Raw genomic sequence first — 21,187 nt, forward strand, 5'->3', positions numbered from 1 at the left:
GGCCTGAACCTCTCCTGGAAGGTGACTGCAGACTGGGGTGGCTCTGGGAGTCCTCCTCCCCAAGGGCAGAGTGGGACACAGCTCAACACAGCCAGATGTTGACTGGTGAAGTAAGATGCCCACAATTTCAGCTCTGCCTGGTCAGATGCTAACTAGCACTACCAATTAAACAGCTTCTGAAAGAATGACTAAGTAACCAAAGAGTGCCATCTGCTGGGCACGCTTCAAAGTACAGGGGGAAAAAGCAGGACTTTTTGAGCCTCCCTAGACCCTATACCAGATCCATAAGAACTGGTCTACACCCCCTGCATGGATAGTCAGCCCTTTTTTGTCTGAGAAATACAATCCAACTGTCAAAGCAGTGCCCTAATACCAACCCAGGCAACATTTAAATCTTAGACAAGAGAGAGAAACTGACCTTCAACATAGACCCATCAGGATAATCAGATGACCAGATTCAGCAAAAAAATCTCAAGGCATAATAAAATACAGAAAGATATGGCCTAGTCAAAGGAACAAATTAAAAAGTTGGTGGAGACACAGAATTTGCAACAACTAATCAAGGATGTTCGAACAAATCTCCTAAATCAATTCAAGGAGATAAAGAAAAATATACAGAAAAAGAATATTAAGAAGACAGTAAGAGAACATAAAGAATTTAAGAGAATGCATGGAAAAATAACTCATTATAGACTTGGAAGACACTGTAAATGAAATAAAAAATATACTAGAGACATACAACAGCAGATTTGAGGCAGGAAAATAAGTGAGCTACATGACATAGCAACCGAATTCAGACAACTAATGAAGAAAACGTATACATTTGAGTAGGATCTCTGGGAAATGAGTGACCACACAAAGTGCACAAACATAGGCATCATGGGTGCCCTGGGAGGAGAAGGGAAAGGGGCCAAGATGAATATTCAGGGAAATAATGGCTGAGATTCTACCAGCCATTAAAATACATAAATATGCAAATCCAAGAAGCCCAACATTTTCCAAACAGAATAAATCCTAATAGATCCACACAACACACATACTAATCAGAGTGGCATATACCAAAGAGGAGAAAATCCTGAAAGCATCAAGAGAAACGCTATTTACATATACAAAGGAAGCCAAATATGACTAAGTGCTGATTTCTCATTCGGACACCATGGAGGTGAGAAGGCAGTGATAAACAATAAATTTAAGATACCGAAGAATAATTTCCAGCCGAGAATTGTCTATCCAGCAAAGCTGTCCTTCAAAAATGAGGGAGAATTTAAAATATTCACAGACAAACAGAAGGTGACAGAGTTTGTTAATAAGAGACCTGGCTGACAGGAACTACTGAAGGGAGTTCTGCTAGCTGAGAAGAAAAGATGGGAGAGAGGGGCCTGGAGGAAATGAAGTGAATTAGTAAGGGTAACTAAAAGGATAAAAAGAGAGGAAAAAATAGATCTGACAAATAAAAGCCAAAGAATACAAATGGTTGAAGCCTTTATAATAGTAAAACTGAATGTAAATGGAGTAAACTTTCTACATCAAAAGGTACAGATTGGCAGAATGGACTTTAAAAAGGTCCATCTGTATGCTGTTTACATGACATTTAAACTGAAAAATGCAAATATGTTGAAAGCGAGAGGATGGAAAAAGATTCCACATAAGCAGTAACAACAATGTGTGGGTAGGTACACTAATATCAAAAAAGTAGACTTTAAATGCAAAAATGATATGAGGCAAAGAAGGACCCTGGATTATCATAATAATAAATAATTATAATAAAAGTGGCAGTTCACCAAGAAGAAATGACAAATATTTGTGCACCTAATCAGGGTGCCCCAAAGTACATGAGGCAAACACTGGAAAACTGAAGGGAGTAATAGGTTTTTCTACAATAATAGTGGGAGGCTTCAACACATCATTCTCTTCAATAGTTAGAACATCTGAAAAGAGGACAATAAGGAAATGGAGAGCCTAAATAATATGATAAAAATTAGACTAACATGCATATAGAGCACTGTACCCCAAAACAGCAGGTATGCATTCTTCCCCAGTGCTCATGGAACATTCTCCAGAATAGACCATACACAGGGGTGCAAAACAGGTATTAATGACTTTAAAAAGATAGAAAATGGGTGGTGTGATGGTGGCTCAGTGGCAGAATTCTTGCCTGCCATTCCAGAGGCCCAGGTTCAATTCCTTATGCCTGCCCAGGCAAAAAAAAAAAAAAAAAGAGATTGAAATTATGCAAAGCACTTCCTCTAATCATAATGCAATGAAGCTGGAAATTAGTAATAACTGGAGAATCAGAAATTACATTTCTCTCATTGAATTTGAGAAGTTTTTACTAATTTCTTGGAATTATTTTCCCTGGCCCCTTTTCTCTTCTCCTTCTAAGATTCCCACAATGTATATATGGTATTCTTGATAGTATTTTACAAGCCTCTCAGGCTCTTTTCACTTTTCTTCATACTTCTTCCTTTCTCCTCCTCATACTAAATGATTTTAACTGTCTTATCTTCAAATTCACTGAAGTTACAACTGCCAGCTCTAATCTTCTGTTGAAACCCCTTTAGGGAGATTTAATTTCTGTTATTGTGCTCTTCAGCTCTCATTTTCTTTCCATGATTTCTGTCTCTTTATTTTTTTGTGTTCATCTATGATATTTCTGATTTCTTTTAGCTCCTTAAACATGTTTAGGACCATTTTTAAAAGTCTGTCATGGTCTTCCCTGATCTGATCCTCTCGTTCATGGTTTCTAAAGTATTGTCTCCTTTTTCATGGGTTATAGCTTCTGGTTTCTTTATATATTTTGTAATCTTTTGTTGCAACCTGTGTATTTTGTTATATTAATGTGCTACCTCTGGAATTTAGACACTGAGGTATCTTTTTTTTAGGGATATATCCTGCTAGTGTTTTGACAGAGCTTTCCTTGAATGTCAGGAGCTAAAATAAATAAATAAATAAATAAATAAATAAAGGAACAAATAAACCATTACCAGTCTTTGCAGATGATTTTTTTGTGAGAGTATTCTTCACAGCTTAACTGTCCTTATAATGAGTTTAGAGAAGCCCAAGGCTAAAGCATAAAGTCCTTAGCTGTCTTTCCTGCACATGCATCTTGTCTTTCAAATGTGTGTGTAGCCCCAGGAATTTCCCTGTTTACATTAATACAAATATCCTCATTTTCCTAGGATGCAGTGTTTTTTCAGTATCGTGCTTCACTGTATTTCCCACATCTAGCACTCATTTGCCTTTAGGCTTTGCTATTTTACTTTCCTCCTACAGCATTCTATAAAATTCATCCATGAGCTGCTTCTAGGCATGGGGCAATCTCTCTGACTACAAGCCTACAATACATATCCTGGTTCAGTCCTTCTGGTGCTCCTAAATAGATGTGCACAGGCATATGTGCACCCTAGTATGTTTGCTCCCTTCCAGTACCTGGACCATTGATCTTCACTGGGAGCACATGCTGACGCCACGCCAAGTTGGTGAGGATTTTGGGGACTAGCCTGCAAGGGCATGATGAGGTTGTCCTACTGATTTTTTTTTTTTCATGGGCAGGCACCAGAAATCGAACCCAGGTCTCTGGCATGGCAGGCGAGAACTCTGCCTGCTGAGCCACTGTGGCCCACCCTTTCCTACTGATTTTAAGTTTCCTTTTTCCTGATTCTGCGCTTGTCTTGTTATTGCAACCCTTTCATTGTTTTCAAGAAGTTTGAGAAATATTTCTGCCTAGAGTTGTTACTAGTGATTCCAAACTTCTGTGGCATGTTGGAGACCTTCATTGTCTTACACGGGGCAAGACTGTCATCTCACCTTTTTTTACCTTAACCTAATTTGGTATTAATTGTCCTGTAAATCAGAGAGTCAGTTTTCTGTCCTCTCTACCCCTTTCTGTCTGCTCTCTCTAGCTCTCCTCCCCACCCCCCAACTTTTGCACATCCAAATTTTATTGCACTTCCCTACCATTAATGGCAGGTAGGGGGTTGTATATCACAATCTCAGTAGGGGTCTGTGTATAATCTGTGTGTTCAGTTTTTAAAAGGATCGTGTATCTCCTAAAGAGGTATGTCCTCTCTCTACCTGTTTATTAATTACTGCTTTAAATTGAAATTTCAAACAGCCACTTGAACAGGTAGCCACTTTAAAAAGAAACATGTTAAATATATAATGTTATCTGTCAAAGAAATGTTTTGTTTTGTTTGATATTCTGGCATTGTGTACATTTGATACATTTTTGAAAAGAAAAGTCTGCCTACATCTTACTTTGATTTTTTTTTGTTTAGAGGAAATACCCCAAATTTATATTCGATCCCAAAGAATCTTCAAAAAAATGCCTCTTCCCTTTTCATCACTGAAAATTAGAGTTCAATTCTCATTTGTGAAATAAGTAAAATTTAAAAAACGTGTAGGGGAATTATGGGAAGATAATGGAGTAAGAAGCTTCAGGAACTAGTCCTTCTGCCAAAACAACTATTGAACTGGCAGAAGCTATCTGAATCAACCACTTTGAAGTCTAGGGGAATACTGGTCAGCATAAAGGGAGGCACAGGAAGAAGAGGCTGGTAATTATGATAAAGACCTGTGATTTTCACCCTCCCTGCTATGGGTATGATACCTCTTTCCCCAGCCTTTGTGATGGGCAGCAGTGGGTACTGGAGCTATGGCTCCTGGCTCTGCTTGCTCTTTCCATGGTGGGACATAAAGAACTAGTCCTCCAAATTCCGAGGATGTGTGGTCTGAACCCAGATCTCTACCTTTCATCAGGTACTTAACATAGCCGAGGGTCTACTCATGAAACAGCCTGTGTTCCAGCACTTGAGGCAAAGGCAACAGAGAAATCTTAAAGACGTAACCTTCCCCAACACTATAGAAAGCAGTTAAAGGACTACGTTAACTGCAAGTGCTGAATTAAGAAAACACAGCTTCACGTATAGCAGACACATTTAGTCCAGAGTGGTAATTATTATTTCTGGATTTTGAGAAGTTGTTTTATATATGTATAACCTGATATTTGGAGATAAGAACAAAGCCTACCGGGTTGGGATTAAGGTAATTCAGAACACAGGAGTAAGGAAGATATTGTCTCTACTTTAGAAACACAGCTGCCCTTTGAGACCAAAGGAAGAAAGGTTTATTTTGCCCAGAACCTGTCTGGATAAGCTCATTTGAACAACTGAAACACAGAGAGCCCAGAATAAGAATGAGGGCCTTTAATCCTGTATAGCTTAATATAATACCTGGGTACATCCTAGAATATATTAAGCAGTTAATCAAAAAGTATTGGCAAAGTTCCTTGAGGGAATGGAGAAAAAAGTATGGTACTATTAAACTTTACCACCGGGGAAACCCCTCATACTGTGTTAAACATTAGGGACACCCAAATCAATAGACCAAGCCCTTGATTTTGAGGTTTGCTCTTGTGAAGCTTATTACTTAGCCTACCTATAGTTTGCCTAAGAATCACTTCCAGATGACCTCTTTTGCTGCTCAGATGTGGCTTCACTCACTCTAAGTCCGACTCTGCAGATAAAGTCATTGTCCTCCCTGCCTACATGGAACGTGACATCCAGGGGTGAAAGTCTGCCAGGCAGTGAGGGAGAAGGTTCCCAGGGATGAGTCTGGCCCTGGCACTGTGGCATCAACAATGCCATCCTGACTAAAAGAGGGAAAAGAATTATAACAAATAAGGTATCAGTGGCTGAGGGCATTCAAATAGAGTTGATAGGCTACTCTGGAGGTTGCTCTTATGCAAACTTCAGTTAGACACTGCTACCTATCATAATTTGCCAAACCGCAAGCAAAACCATTCCAGCCAATCCTAAAGAATAACTAAGGTGTTATATAAGATTCTACAGCAGTTCCGTATACTAGGGTCACTTTTCAGAAACTACAATCTCCAGATGGGTCTCTGGACCAGATAAATCCTAAAACGTAGAGGACCAACCTTTCCAGAGCATCAACTAGTTGCATCTCCCAACCCCTTATTATTGACAGCCCCTTCCAACATGAAAAAGGTAGAATGGGCATAGACCAAATACCCCTGAAGAGTGGGAGAAAGATCAAAGGTGATGGTGGAGTTATACAGAGAAGGTTGGTTTAACAAATGAGTATGATTACTGAATCATTGTATTGCTATTTCTTTTAGTCTCCAATATCTTAGAGCAGCTAGGAGTAAAAACCTAAAATTACGGAATTGTAACCTGTACAAACTCTGAAATCTGTTCTACAACTGCTTGTTTTGCTATTCTTTGAAATTTATTGCTTTTTTATATATGTATTATTTTTCACAAAAAAAAGGTGAAAAAAATGTATATTCCTTCTAGCCTCCAATATCTTAGAGCAGCTAGGAGTAAAAACCATAAAATTATGGGATTGTAACCTATACAAACTCTGAAATCTGTTCTACAACTGATTTATTGTGCTATGCTTTGAAATTTATTGCTTTTTTGTATATATATTATTTTTCACACGCAAAAAAAGTGATGATAAAAATATGTATATTCTTTCTAGCCTCCAATGATCTGGAGCAGCTAGAAGGAAAATCTGAGATGATAGTATGATAGCCCATGCCACACTCTCGGATCTGTCCTGTAACTACTCGTTGAAGAGTGCTTTGAAAACTATTGCTTTTTCCTTTCTTTGCTTTGTATAGAAGTTATAGTATACACTTTAAAAAGTTAAAAAAAAAAAAAAAAAAGCAACTTTAAAAGCTGTCATGGTTAGGGACAGGTGTCAACTTGGCCAAGTTGTGGTACCTGTTCATCTGATTGGGCAAGCGCTGGCCTGTCTGTTGCAATGAGGACATTTCATAGGATTAGGTCATGATCACGTCAGCTACATCCACAGCTGATTCCATTTGTAATCAGCCAAAGGGAAGTGTCTTCTGCAATTAGTGATGCTAAATCCAATCATGGGAAGCCTTTTAAGGAGGACTCAGAGGAGACAGGTTCCATTCCTGCTTTGGCTGGTGAGCCTCTCCTGTGGAGTTCATCCAGGCCATCCATTGGAGTCATCGGCTTCGCAGCCTGCCCTGTGAATTTTGGACTCTGCATTCCTACGGTCACGTGAGACACTTTCATAAATTTTATATTTGCAAGTGTTCCCTGTTGATTCTGTTTCTCTAGAGAACCCTAACTAATACAAAAGCCAAAGAAGCTCCTGATGCCTTTGCCAGCCTCTCCCCCACCCCTTCCACAACACAGGGTGGAGCCAGCTTGCACTCGCATTATGAATCTCTGGCCCTGTTCCAGAGGGAGCAGAGTGGCCCCTTTGTGGTACCGAGGCACATGTATGTCAATGCCAATCTATTAGGTAGAGGTCTGAGAGACCATACCAATGAACATATCTCCTGCTGGCCTTCCCAGAGTTTGTCCCAAGGATAGTGAAGGCACTTGCTTACACTGGAACAGTGTGAGAAACAATTAAGTTGAAAGGACCTGCAACAAAAGATGACTTACTTGAAGTCACTTAAAGGAGTACCTAGGATGGGGATGTCTATTTCAAAGGAAATAGAGGGGGGTTTCACTCAAACTCCTGTGAACTATAAACTGGGAATTCCTAATACCTCTAGCAGACACAAAACCAGGAGAAAAAGCAGGTGCCCAGGCTCTGGATCCATGTCAGCTCAGATACGACAAGAAAGGACCCTGTACTTCTATTTGTCTTGGGCTGATCCTCTTGTCCTATATACATACAGTGGAATATTATTCAGCTAGGAAAAGGAAGGAGGTTCTGATACATAATGAGAGAAATAAGCTAGACACAAAAGGACAAATACTGAAAAAAAAAAGACAAATACTGTATGATAGCACTGATATGAAATAATTAGAATAAGCAAACACAAAGTCAGGATTTAGATTATAGGTTACCAGGAGTGGGGGAGGGGGAGGGAATGGGGAGTTAATGCTTAAATTCTGGAGTATCTTTTTGAGTATTTTGTAAAATTTTGGTAATAGATGGTGGTGATGGGTAGCACAACAATATTAATGTAATTAACAGTACTGTTAAATTTTAGATTGTATGTTACTAGAATAAAAATTTTTTAAAAATGGGCTGTCCAAATAACGAACCTATTGTAAACGATGGAATATAGTTAATAGTATAATTATCAAAATGTCCTTTCATGAACATTAATGCAAAGTGTTAATAATATGGTAGTATATGGAAACTCTGTATTTTATGCATGATTTTTCTGTAAACCTACAGGTTCTCTAATTAAAAATAAATATACAGGTTTCCCAAAATCGGTAATTCTTAAGAGGATTCTGCTTTGGAAGCAGAATTAAAATCCCTAGGATTGTGGAGAGATGCACATAAAACAGATTGGTTATATAAAATGAAAAGATGCATTAAAAAATAAGCAACTATAGAAAAGGTAGCATACGTATTCAGTATGTCTGTTGGACAGTCTAAAGTTAAACCCACCCACAGTTTCCACAATCTTGTTTTATACTTTAAAAAATTGTTTGCCTTAAATGGACCAAAAAGGAAGAGTAATAGTTGGTCTAATAATGTTTTCTTATTTATTATGGTCCCTTAAGGGAAGAATAAAGAATTGATTTACAATTTACAAAGGAGATTTACAGGGCATTTATTTCTGTTGTTGCAGTAATTTTGAGAAGAAAAGTGTTAAAATGTTTCCTTTTCCTTCTTCCCAAGAACAATTTTGCGTGTTCATAGTCTATTGTTCTTTTGAAAAAGATTTAAGATCGAACCAGATTGTTTGGATTAGTCTCGGTGAATAATCTTGTATTCACATAGTCAGTTCAGATATTACTTTACCTTCCTGCTTATTTTTGATGATGTCTGCGTTGAATGGTCTTTCTTTGCCCATCTGTCTGTAACACGTCACCCTGTCTGTTGACTCATTGCCTTCTGTAGAATTCTTTTAATATCTTTTATTTACTTTTTGTGGTTAATTTGTCTTTAAATTGTGCATCCATGTGTGAATAAGTGATTCTGTGGAATTTGTAGCCAAATGAATTTTTTAAAAGTCCTTTATGTGTTCAATATTAAATGCAGAGTATAATTCATGAAAATTTCTCTATTTTCTTTTTAAATTTTCACCCCTACAGTGTGAAATGCTAGACCACTGCTATTGATTTGCGATGACTGCTGAATGTTTAAAAGTGCTGCCTGTCTGATGAAATCGTATCTATGTTCTTTTGTTGTCTAGAATACTTTCCAAAAACAGAATCCTAAACTTAATAATTTGTTTATAGCTTAAAGGAAACTTAGATGTCATCTAATCTCACTCTTACACTTTGTAGTTGATTGCAGAGGCTTGAGAAGTGACTTTTTAAAGATCACACAATCAGTTAATAGAAGCAGATCCAGGTCTAGAATTGGCTCACAGGACAGTTTCTTTTGTAAAATTTGATATATCAAATTCAGAGACTGATTTTTTTTTAAAGCCCATTTACAGAATTTTATACTCCATTATATGCCCAGATATGTATTACCATAAAATAAGAGGAATCCTGGTGTCTGGCTGGAAGGCTATATGAGCTGATGAGAACAATTTGTGCCTAAGATGTTTGCCATTGTTGTCTCTGGGCTATATAATCTATATAATTATTCCCCTTATTATCCAGCTATCTCTTGGGTATGAGTGAAGACCTTTTTTGTTCTGCTGAATTTAACTACCGGTATAGTTTAGAGCTAATATTTCCCAACATGTCTTGTGCTGTGACAAGTAACAGGATAGATCTTGTTTTTCAGCTCAAACAGCTATAACTGCACCAAAGACGTGGAAGAAACCAAAAGATTGGACCCGAACCACTGAAGAGGTGTTAGAGGCAGAATTGGAGGTAAGGGAAGGCAGTAAATCTCTGTGGCTCATCTTCAGATCAGTAGTGCCATTTTCATAAAAGGTGTGGATTTGTTCCACTCTCTCAAGATAATGTTTTCCAATCAAAATTTGATATATCAAAGTCAGAGACTGATTTTTTTAAGTCCTTATACAGCAGAATTTTATTCTGATTTTTAACACCATGTCTAATTTCATTTGATTCTTGTCTCTTTCAAATTATCTTTTTTGAAATGGCAAAAATGTGGGTTGTTTAACTTTTCGTCAACCTCCCCCCTCTCCCCAGTTGCACTTATTTTTGTATTAACTTGGTGGAAAGACTAATCTGGTAAACAATAATGGAAACGTTATAAAAAAATCTCCATTGGCAACAGTGGTAGAAATGAACAGATACATTTTAGGAAAATGTCATTTCACATCATCTTTCAGTGTCCCATTAACAACTTTTTCTCATGTGGTTTGTCTATCTGAAATAATGTTACAAAATAACATTATATTTTAAATTACAGCATACCAGATCTAGTAGACATTGTGAAGAAGAAACAAGGGCAGATTTGGTCCTGAGGATTGCTCTAACAATATCCTAGTCTGTAATCCAAACCTCCTTAGTGTAATGTTACTAAAGCTTATAAATGAAGAATAGTATAAGCAATATTAACCTTTTTTACATTTTGAACTCTTCCAAAACCTACTTTATTAAAATAATTTTTGTTGAATATTTAAAATACTAATTCAAAATATAGAAATATTCTTAATGGGACTTTAAATGCATTTACTTCATAAGATTTTTCTACCTAGTTACAATTTTTACCCTCTTCAGGCAGCTAACAGTACCTCTTTATTACTTCTCCCTGTCTTTTCACTGCTCTCACATAATGCTCTGTTGATGTCACAGTTAATCCCATAGCAACCACCAAATGTTGCTTGGGTTTGATTTCATTGTCATTATCAGGGGGTAAGAATTGGCAGTAAGTTACAGAGGTGAAACTAGTTACTGCATTCCTCTTGCAGCTGATCAAGAAAATGTTGCTCCTACAGAGAATAAAATACCCTCCTGAGGCAGGGAAATCGCGTACATTCCTGGTATGGTTTTAAGAGCTTCACAGGCTGAATTCTCTTTAGAATCAAATACCTTGTTTTCATTTTCTTCTGTTATACTTTGTGCTCCTTTGCCCTATGGCTAGATTTTTAAGCATTATTGAATCTTAAATGTGTAAGCCCCAAATTGTATCCCTTCAAATATCCATTCTATTCTTTAGGTCAAGGGTCAGCAAACTTTTTTCTTTAAAGAGCAAATTGTAAATATTTTCACTTTTGTGGGTTATATGAGCACAGTTTTTCAACTCTGCTGCTATAACTGAAAAGCAGCCATTGAAAATACATAAACAAATGAGTATGGCTGTATTCCAACAAAACTTTTGATGGACCCTGAAACTTTAAAAATTTATGTAATATTCACGTGTCATCTAGTATTCTTATTTTGATTTTTTTCCAACCATCACAAATGTAAAAACCATTCTTACCTTGTGGGCTGTACAAAACAGGAGGTGAGCCAGATTTACCCTGGTTTGATAAAACCTGCTCTAGGTTGTTAATTCTCAAATATGAGAGATGTTTTGACTCATTTTGTACCAATTACTTTCTTCTTAACCTTATTATTTAAAAATAAAATTTAGAAGTATTTGGTCCTTTACATAGACTATTTTGAGAAATCTGAGTTCCTTGCCTTTCCTAAAATTGAACATTTGTTATTTTGGGTAGTTTAGTAAATATTGGATGCCATTGTCTTCATTTCCACCAATGAAACTACTCCCTTTCTGTAGATAATTTTCTCAGCCTTTAAAGTACTGTTTTTCAGGTGTCAGCCTATTTTGGGTTATAATACTGGGTTGTTAAATCTTTGAAAATATTTATTTTATAAAATTCTTTACATTAGTGCCTAGAAAGATTACATGAAGAATGGTTTATGTTCAGATTTCTGATCAATGCATCTTAAAATTTGTTTAAAAATTTTAGGATGACTACATTTCATCAATCATTGCTTACATAATAGTTCATTTTATTTTCTAGTACTTTAAAAATTCACTATATTAATAAGTAGGCAATTTTGTCAAATAAATTACTCTTTTGATAGATTCCTATAAAATTTTCACCTTGAAGTCCAACCAATACGGTACTTTCTTCAATCTGGTTTTTTGAATAAACAATTTAGGAACTACTAGATTACTTTCAAACTAGTTGAATCCTGATGAAAGACAAATACTCGTCATAAATATTGATTTCAGATCTTTTTATGGATTCCTTGAAGTAGTCCTCATAGCTGTGTGCCTCAGATACCTCAGTCTTTCTTGGTTCCCTGAATTATGATTTGTTATCCATGAACAAGTTTATTTATACTTTTTTTCATTAGAAATTAAATTTCCAGGTAATACATCCTCTACTTATTTGCATTGGATTGTCTGTTGTTGATTTTTAGGTGTGAAGAATAGAATTCACTATATTTCCTTTCTACAATTAGAATTTTCATGATTAATAGGTTCTGAGATAGAATACTATATAATTACATAATGTGGTGATCCTCTTTATGTTAATAAGTTTGGTTTTAAGTACCATTTCTTAGATATCCCAAATTACTAATGATTTTTTTAGTCACCGTTTCTTTAACTATTTGATGATATTTACAAAGTCATTATTAATTTAGAGAATAGAGTATGGACTATTAAAAGTGAGGCCATTGATTCATGATTCAAACTTGGTTGATTTTTGTGTCAAAGTTTAAAAGGTGTCAATTTTCTATCATGTTTTATAAAAAATAAATTCCAGGCTCCATTTTCTTGAAACTTTATCTTTCTTTCTTTTGATGTTCATACACTGTCTCTTCCCATGGGTGTGTGTCTGTGTGTGTGTGTGCGTTGTTTGTGCATATTTCCATGAACTTTTTATTTCCATTGTTGGAAACAATCCTAAAAACCGTGTTTCTATTAATAGCATTTTAAAATTTAGTGTCTTTTCCAGAACCATATTCTAATGTATGATAGAAGAAAATTTTCTAGTATTATATCTAATACTTCACCTGTAGAACAAAGTAGAACTTATCACTAAATATTTTTTCAAAACAATTTCATTTATCAACTGAGTTGAACCACTCCTGATTCATATGTCCTCTGTTGAACCAGCCCCACTTTTTGGCTCTTCCTCTAGTGTGAATTTATCGATTGGAATGCCTCTTTCATCTGAGTACTTCTTCCAAAGGATTGTTTTCAGTGCATTTACTCATCATCAAAAAAGAGTCACTCAGAGTTCATGGAGAATTTTAAGTCCTGGAGAATTTTAAATCATAGAGAATTTTTAAACATCAACATGTTTTAATGGTTGATATGGCCCTTGAAAAATCTATTTTTGTTTAGTATTTGAAACTGAGACGGTCAAAAATAATCTAGTAAATAGCATCAATACTTTTTTGTCATTTAAAAATAGGTATAATGGGGTGCACAGGTGGTTCAGTGGTAGAAGCTCACCTTTGATACAGGAGATCCAGGTTTGATTCCTAGACCATGCACCCCCCAAAAAAATAATAGTAATAATGAATGAACCAAAATCTAGATTTCACCCTAGAGGAATATTCAAAGCTTTTTTCTATATATGATTTAAATAATATCACAGCCTCAGAATTCTAAGAATCAATAAACAAAAAATAGATTTGAATTAGAAAATGGCCTCCTTATAAAATGAGAGATAATCATAGTTATGTAAGACTGAGATATTTTAAGGAATTCACCGTTTCTTTTTCACAGCCAGAGGACAGTATAAAATACCCCCTAAGTGTTCCTTGTTATATTTGCTGCGCTTTAGTGGCAAGGGTAGGAATGCTTGTTTTAGACTTCCAGCTAGGACTCTTTCATGTCCATCAGGTTCCAAGGATTAGCAGTTCTTTCCATTCTAGCCTTTGGTATTTTTGGGTTTCATTAGTCATGTTAAAGTATTTCGGTAGCCATTAGAATTGTGTACCTATCCCAGGCGGTGAGATTAGAAAAGTGTTTTAAATAAACAAGCATTCTGGTACCATATGCTGAGCACAGACACCTTTATCTTGAGTGACATGCTTTCTATGCTTTTTGGAGGTGATAATTAATTGTTCTTCGTGCATATTTATACATAGTAAAAAATATATATAACTTCTGTGTTCATTTGTGCTTTAGTCTAAAGCTGAAGAGGAGCTCTCAGGTGACAAAGTACTTGAGTCTGAACAGGATAAAATGAGCCAAGGGTTTCATCCTGATAGAGACCCCTCTAATCTAAAAAAAGTGAAGGCTGTGGAAGAAAATGGAGAAGAAGCTGAGCCTGTGCGTAATGGTGCTGACAGTGTCTCTGAGGGTGAAGGAATAGATGCTAACTCAGGCTCCACCGATAGTTCTGGTGATGGGGTCACATTTCCCTTTAAGCCAGGTAAGTTTATCCCTTCTTTCCTGTGTACCTCTTCATTTTGTTGCAATCTTAGAGAAATGTTGCCTTTTCATGGAGAGACACTGGATGGAGGAGAAATACCATAGTGTGATCTTTACAGAATAGCTCAGCAGGCATGAGTTAAAGTGCCCAGCGAATCCAGAGAGTTCTGTGTTGGTGAAAGTGATAGCTCTTGCCAGTATTCTGCTCTTAGTGTCATTAGAAGAACAGCTGGCAAAGGAATCAATCAGAGTCAGATGGTAGAATTTGATAAAGAGAAATTAAATTTATTCATTTTAATTCATGACCTTGTCTTTTGATGAAGTGATGCTTGCAATTTCTCAAGCTTGAATTCTTTTGACAGAAACTACTGTTTATTCTGATAGTCAGAAGCAGTATGCCTGAGTTATAGAGCACCTTTTATATGGGAAATACCCTTTGAAGTATGTGACATACCATAAAACATCTTTAATACACCATCAAATATGTTCCTGTGCCAATTCTATACAAACCCTGATTAAGATTTATGGGGAAATTTGGTTTGAATATGTGAGAAGTGGTTCCTTTGATATAAAGTTTGGAGTAGGTAAAATGTTTTTCTTAAGTCTACCAGGTCTGGAGTACCTTTCCATGAGATAGAGTTTGAATGTAAAGCATCAGACTTAAAAACATTACTTACTCTCCTTAATATACTGATCTTTTCACTACCATTAAACTGTTGCTAATGAGCATTACAAAAACATGTGAAGTTATCCTATTGTAAATTTTTTTTTTTTTAACCTCAGGACTTGTACTGAAATTGCTTTTAAAGATAGAGGCATATATCCCAGTTTACCAAACACTTTAACCACCAGCAGTCTTTTCGTCAGGGAGCTGAAACATTGTAATTTTTAGGACTGTGTAGCTTTTAATCTTTCAGTTTGGCAAGGAAAAAGTATGTAACTATAGACCCCAAGTAAATTGACCAACTAACTGCCTCTTCTCCCTGTGAAACCTACCAGCAATCTTGGAAAAAAGTTTACCAGTAAGATGTTTACTTTTTAATAAATATAAAAGACAGTAAGGATTTGGTTGAAACCTTCTGCAGAATTCTGAAAGACCATCATCAGTGGGACTATGCCCTATACATTTAAAACCACTAATAGAAAGGAAGATCAGTCTACTATAGTGAAGTGATTTGGGGCCTGATTTTGATGAAAGTTTTTGTAAAGAAAAAAAAATTGTGACTATTTTCTGATGAAAGTTTCCGGAAATTTTCCAATTTACTATAATGGTAGTGATAGCTATAGCAAAAATAATGGTATCTGGTTTTACTCTGATTTACTTAAGTGGCCGTATTATAAATGTCAAAAATTCTGCCAGATGCTTTACGTACATGGACTAATCAGCAGTCCCCTGAGGACAGATGTGAGGGTCCCTGTTTTACAGACGAAGAAATTTGATTATTAGGCTTATTTATGCATTTATTTTTTAAGTATAAGACATTGCAAATAAACTGATAAGCTGTGTGCTGGCAATTTTTTTTATGCATCTTAAAAATATTGGCAAAGAGTAAGTTTAATGGCATCATTTTTGAAGAAAGATATGTGCATTCCCCATGTAATTGGCTCAGCAAGGAAGGACATTTTCTTTTCTTTAGATACTTCATGTGGGGAAGAAAATTCTCTATCTAGCTGTTAAAACTTCAGAATCTTAAGTTTATACTTGTTTTTGTAATTTTGTGTTTTTTTCCTCTAAAATGACATTTCCAAGTAAATAATCAAAGAAATATCCTTTTCCATGAAAATGAGAAAATTATTAAATTTGTAATTTCTGAGGTATTTAAAAGCCTGGTCATTTTTTTGTGAGGATTATTACATGTCACTGGCCGAAAGCTGCTTAATGTGTATATGAAGTAGTTGCTATAGCAAATTCCTTCAGATTATTTTACTATCCAGAGGTATCCAGAAGAGAGGAAAAAACAAATGATAGTTTAAACAGTTTTTGTCACGTTTTCTGGCTGTAGTTTAGTATTTCCTTTTATATGTTTAAAAACTAGATAAAGTAAATATTGAAATCTGGTTTGTACTCTTACTCGAGTTATGTGTATATATAGAGAGAGACGGTTGTCTGCCAATATCCCTCTTTCTAGAATCCTGGAAGCCTGCTGATAATGAAGGCAAGAAGCAGTATGACAGGGAGTTTCTGCTAGACTTCCAGTTCATGCCAGCTTGTATACAGAAGCCAGAGGGCTTGCCTCCTATCAGTGATGTTGTTCTTGACAAGGTAAGGGGATACCCTCAGAGAAAATAGGGTCCTTTTGGTGGAAATTGACTTTAACTATCAGTGCAAATATGTGAAGTTTTAACAGTATGCATAATGTTTAAGAATTAGAGTTTCCCTAAACACTGTTCTGTTTTTTAGTTTACTGTATATTACAGTAATCTTGGGACCTACCATATTTGAGTGGTGAATTTTTACAATTTCTTACTCTGCTTGCTATGGTTAGTGCTTAGTGATGTGTGAAAATTATGTGTCTGTTGAAACATATGGCTAAAGTGATATGGAACTCTTTCCATCTAAACTGTATAGATGGAAGAACTTGCAAAATTCAATATGGTGACAATTTGAGTGTGGTGGCAGTGGTGGCTCCTCAGAACTGGGCAGTGATGGACTTCATGTTGGTTGCATAGCCAGGTGCTCGCTCCCAGCACCTGAAAGTCCATGACGAGGTGGCCAAGGAGTGCCAGAAACTGTTCCTGGACTTCTGGAGGAGTTCCAGAGCAGCGATGAATAAATAAAGTACTTACAATTAGCAGAGGAGCTGATTCATCCTGAGAAAAGCACATTGGTTCTGAGTTTTGTGGACCTGGAGCAATTTAACCAGCAACTTTCCACCACCATACTAGAGGAATTCTGTAGAGTTTACCCTTACCTCTGTTGGGCTTTGAAAACCTTCATTAAAGACCATAGAGAAGCCTCCTGCCAGGGATTTTTATATTGCATTCCAAGACCTGTCTACCAGACACAAAATTCGAGAACTCCATCCAGAATTGGGTAGTTCACTTGCATCAGTGGGCAGGTGGTACAGACTCACCTAGTCCACCCAGAGCTTGTGAGTATAACTTTCCTGCCAGACAGTGATCAAGCCTGTAGAATAGCAGTTTAAATATACACAGCTGAACATCTGCTGAAATCTAGTTTGTACCAACAGGAGGAGTTTCTTGCTGGATACAAACAAGTTGCGATTTGTTGATTTTGAGAACGCTTGTATTCAAGAGACTGAAGCTGAGCTTCCTAGAGGGAGTATCCCCTTCAGTTTAGAAGTGATCTTGAGGGCTGAAGCTGTGGAATTACCTCAAGCTGGTGACGAGTATGACTTTACAGGGATGCTGATTTTTGTACCTGTTGTCTCCAAGCTTAGCACACCAGGAACACGTGCAGAAACTGATTCTTATGTCAGTTGTGTTGATATAAGATATAAGACAGAGCACATTCGAGGACGCTGGGCCGTTTGTCTTAGAGACCTTTCTTATAGGCTGATCTTTCTTGCTTGCTGTGTTGGACCGACCAACCCACGGTTTGGAGGGAAAGAGCTCAGAGATGAGGAACAGACAGCTAAGAGCTTTAAGAGCCAAATGACTGTGTAAGAATGGGAGAAAGTGTTTTGAAATGAATCAAGATAAGCACGTAATCAAAAAGTATTGACAAAGTCCCTTGAGGGATTGGAGAAAAAATATGAAACTATTAAACTTTGCCACTGGGGAAACCCCTGATACTATGTCAAACATTAAAGATACCAAAATCAATAGTCAAGCCCTTGATCTTGAGGCTTGGTGTGAAACCAATGTATGTAGTGGAGAAATTTACCCTACCTGTAGGTATGCCTAAGAGTTACTTCTGGAGGACCTCTTTTGTTGCTCAGGTGTGGCCTTACTCTCTCTAAGTGCAACTCTGCAAGTGAAATCGTTGCCCTCCCTCCTATGTGACATCCAGGAGTGAAAGTCTCCCTGGTGGCATGGGAAATGACTCCCAGGGATGAGTCCGGCCCTGGTACCATGGGATCAACAATGCCATCCTGACCAAAAGAGGAAGAGAAGGGTAACAAATAAGGTGTCAGTGGCTAAGAGAGTTGACATAGAGTCGAGAGGCTCCTCTGGAGGTCACTGTTACGCAAGCTGCAGTTAAACATCGCTACCTATCATAACTTGAGAAACCCCAACCAAAACCATTCCAGCCCATCCTAAAGAATGCCTAGGGCATATATAAGACTCTACAAAGGCTCCATATACTAGGGTAACTTTCTGGAAACCTGCAACCTCCAGATGGGTCCCTGGACCAGATAAGTCTTGAAATACGAAGGAGCCAGCCTCTCCACAACATCAGCTAGTTCCATCTCCCTACCCCATATTAACGGATGGCCCTTTCCAACATGAAAAATTAACTGGCATAGCCCAAATACCCGTAAAATTAGATAGAAAGATCAAAGGTGATAGTGGAGTTATACAGAGAAAATAGGGTTTAACAAACAATTATGATTGTTGAATCATTAAATTGATATTTCTTTTAGTCTCCAGTATCTTAGAGCAGCGAGAAGTAAGAACCTAAAATTGTGGAATTGTAACCCGTACCAAAGTCTGAAATCTGTTCTACAACTAATTGTTGTGCTGTGCTTTGAAATTTATTGCTTTTTTGTATATATATTATTTTTCACATAAAAGAAAAAAAGAAGGTCGATTGTGATGATAAAAATATTTATTCTGTATAGTCTCCAATGTTCTGGAGCAACTAGCTGAAAAAATCTGAGATGATGGTATAAGCCCATGACAAACTCTGGAATCTGTCCTGTAACTACTTGTTGAAGAGTGCTTTGAAAACTATTGCTGTTTTCTCCGCCTACTCCGGCGGCTGTGCAACCACCACCGTGCCCTCTTCCGCCTTCACCGGCTCCTCCGCCACCGTCCTCGACAGCCTTGCCACCCTCACCTTTCCTCCTCCAGAACAGCTACTGGGGGAGTGGAGACGATACAGAGCAGCTCCCGGAGCCACGACAGAGATCAAAGGGACGGCGTACCCCATCCTGGAACGGCTGACTGTCTGGGAGAACCAGCTCTGGTGAGATCACCGAGGGGTGCGGGCTTTCCTGGGCGGGACGGCAAGCGGCTGGAGTCCCTCCCTTCCTCCTTCCCAGGCCAGCTGGCAGAATTGAGCAGGCGGTCCCCTTGGGCCGCAGCGGCTGGCGCCCCCACCACGCGAGGCCCCCCGGACCAACTGAGAGAGTTGGGTCGGAAATCCCCAGACCGCGGAGAACGGTGACCGGGGGGGTCCATTCCAAATACGTGATTCCCCGGTCCAACTGGGAACGGTGCATTCTCCCGGGCTGCGGCGGCTGGCACCCTCCCGCCACGTTTGGCGCCCCGGGCCGACTAGGAAATTCGGTTGGGCGCTCTCACGGGCTGTGGCGGCCGGCAACCCTCCCCGCGTTCGGACCCCCGGGCTGGCTGGCACTCTTCCAAGCCGCTTCGGATGGCGAACCTCCCCCACGGCGAGAGTTTTCCAAAGGTAAAGGACCCACGGCACCTTTTACTGGTGGAACCCGCAGAAAAACGTGTGCCACGAGCGCCACATACTGGGCAGGATAAGAAAAACAGAACCCAGAGATTTCACAGAAAAATCTTTCAACCTGTGGGGTCCAACACCCAGGGAAATCTGACTAAATGCCCAGACGCCAGCAGAAGATAATGGATCACGCTCAGAAAATTGAAAATATGGCCCAGTCAAAGGAACAAACCAATAGTTCAAATGAGATACAGGAGCTGAAACAATTAATGCTGAATATACGAACAGAAATGGAAAACCTCTTCAAAAACGAATCGATAAATTGAGGGAGGACATTAAGAAGACATGGGCTGAACAAAAAGAAGAAATAGAAAAACTGAAAAAACAAATCACAGAGCTTATGGAAGTGAAGGATAAAGTAGAAAAGATGGAAAAAACAATGGATACTTACAATGATAGATTTAAAGAGACAGAAGATAGAATTAGTGATTTGGAGGATGGAACATCTGAATTCCAAAAAGAAACAGATACTATCCGGAAAAGAATGGAAAAATTTGAACAGGGTATCAGGGAACTCAAGGACAATATGAACCGCACAAATATACGTGTTGTGGGTGTCCCAGAAGGAGAAGAGAAGGGAAAAGGAGGAGAAAAACTAATGGAAGAAATTATCACTGAAATTTCCCAACTCTTATGAAAGACCTAAAATTACAGATCCAAGAAGTGCAGCGCACCCCAAAGAGATTAGACCGAAATAGGCGTTCTCCAAGACACTTACTAGTTAGAATGTGAGAGGTCAAAGAGAAAGAGAGGATCTTGAAAGCAGCAAGAGAAAAACAATCCATCACATACAAGGGAAACCCAATAAGACTATGTGTAGATCTCAGCAGAAACCATGGAAGCTAGAAGACAGTGGGATGATATATTTAAATTACTAAAAGAGAAAAACTGCCAACCAAGACTCCTATAACCAGCAAAATTGTCCTTCAAAAATGAGGGAGAAATTAAAACATTCTCAGACAAAAAGTCACTGAGAGAATTTGTGACCAAGAGACCAGCTCTGCAAGAAATACTAAAGGGAGCACTAGAGTCAAATACGAAAAGACAGAAGAGAGAGACATGGAGAAAAGTGTAGAAAGAAGGAAAGTCAGATATGATATATATAATACAAAAGGCAAAATGTTAGAGGAAAATATTATCCAAACAGTAATAACTCTAAATGTTAATGGACTGAATTCCCCAATCAAAAGACATAGACTGGCAGAATGGATTCAAAAACAGGATCCTTCTATATGCTGTCTACAGGAAACACATCTTAGACCCAAAGATAAACATAGGTTGAAAGTGAAAGGTTGGGAAAAGATATTTCTTGCAAATAAAAACCAGAAAAGAGCAGGAGTGGCT

At 37.8% G+C, this 21,187-nt stretch overlaps 1 protein-coding gene and 1 pseudogene across 18 annotated transcripts in view; both read left to right on the plus strand.

The window, feature by feature from the left end:
- Nucleotides 1-21,187, plus strand: part of EIF4G3 (eukaryotic translation initiation factor 4 gamma 3) — a 373,254-nt gene that overhangs the window by 240,051 nt on the left and 112,016 nt on the right. For all 18 annotated transcript variants that reach the window (XM_077150955.1, XM_077150957.1, XM_077150961.1 and 15 more), the window contains 3 exons: nucleotides 9,715-9,803; nucleotides 14,002-14,248; nucleotides 16,377-16,510. In XM_077150955.1, the coding sequence (XP_077007070.1) occupies nucleotides 9,715-9,803; nucleotides 14,002-14,248; nucleotides 16,377-16,510 (470 nt within the window). The remainder of the gene's footprint in view (nucleotides 1-9,714; nucleotides 9,804-14,001; nucleotides 14,249-16,376; nucleotides 16,511-21,187) is intronic.
- LOC143655055 (DNA replication licensing factor MCM6 pseudogene) lies at nucleotides 16,817-20,885 on the plus strand (annotated as a pseudogene).

The sequence above is a fragment of the Tamandua tetradactyla genome, chromosome 2, assembly GCF_023851605.1.
Source record: "Tamandua tetradactyla isolate mTamTet1 chromosome 2, mTamTet1.pri, whole genome shotgun sequence".
Classification (NCBI taxonomy): domain Eukaryota; kingdom Metazoa; phylum Chordata; class Mammalia; order Pilosa; family Myrmecophagidae; genus Tamandua; species Tamandua tetradactyla.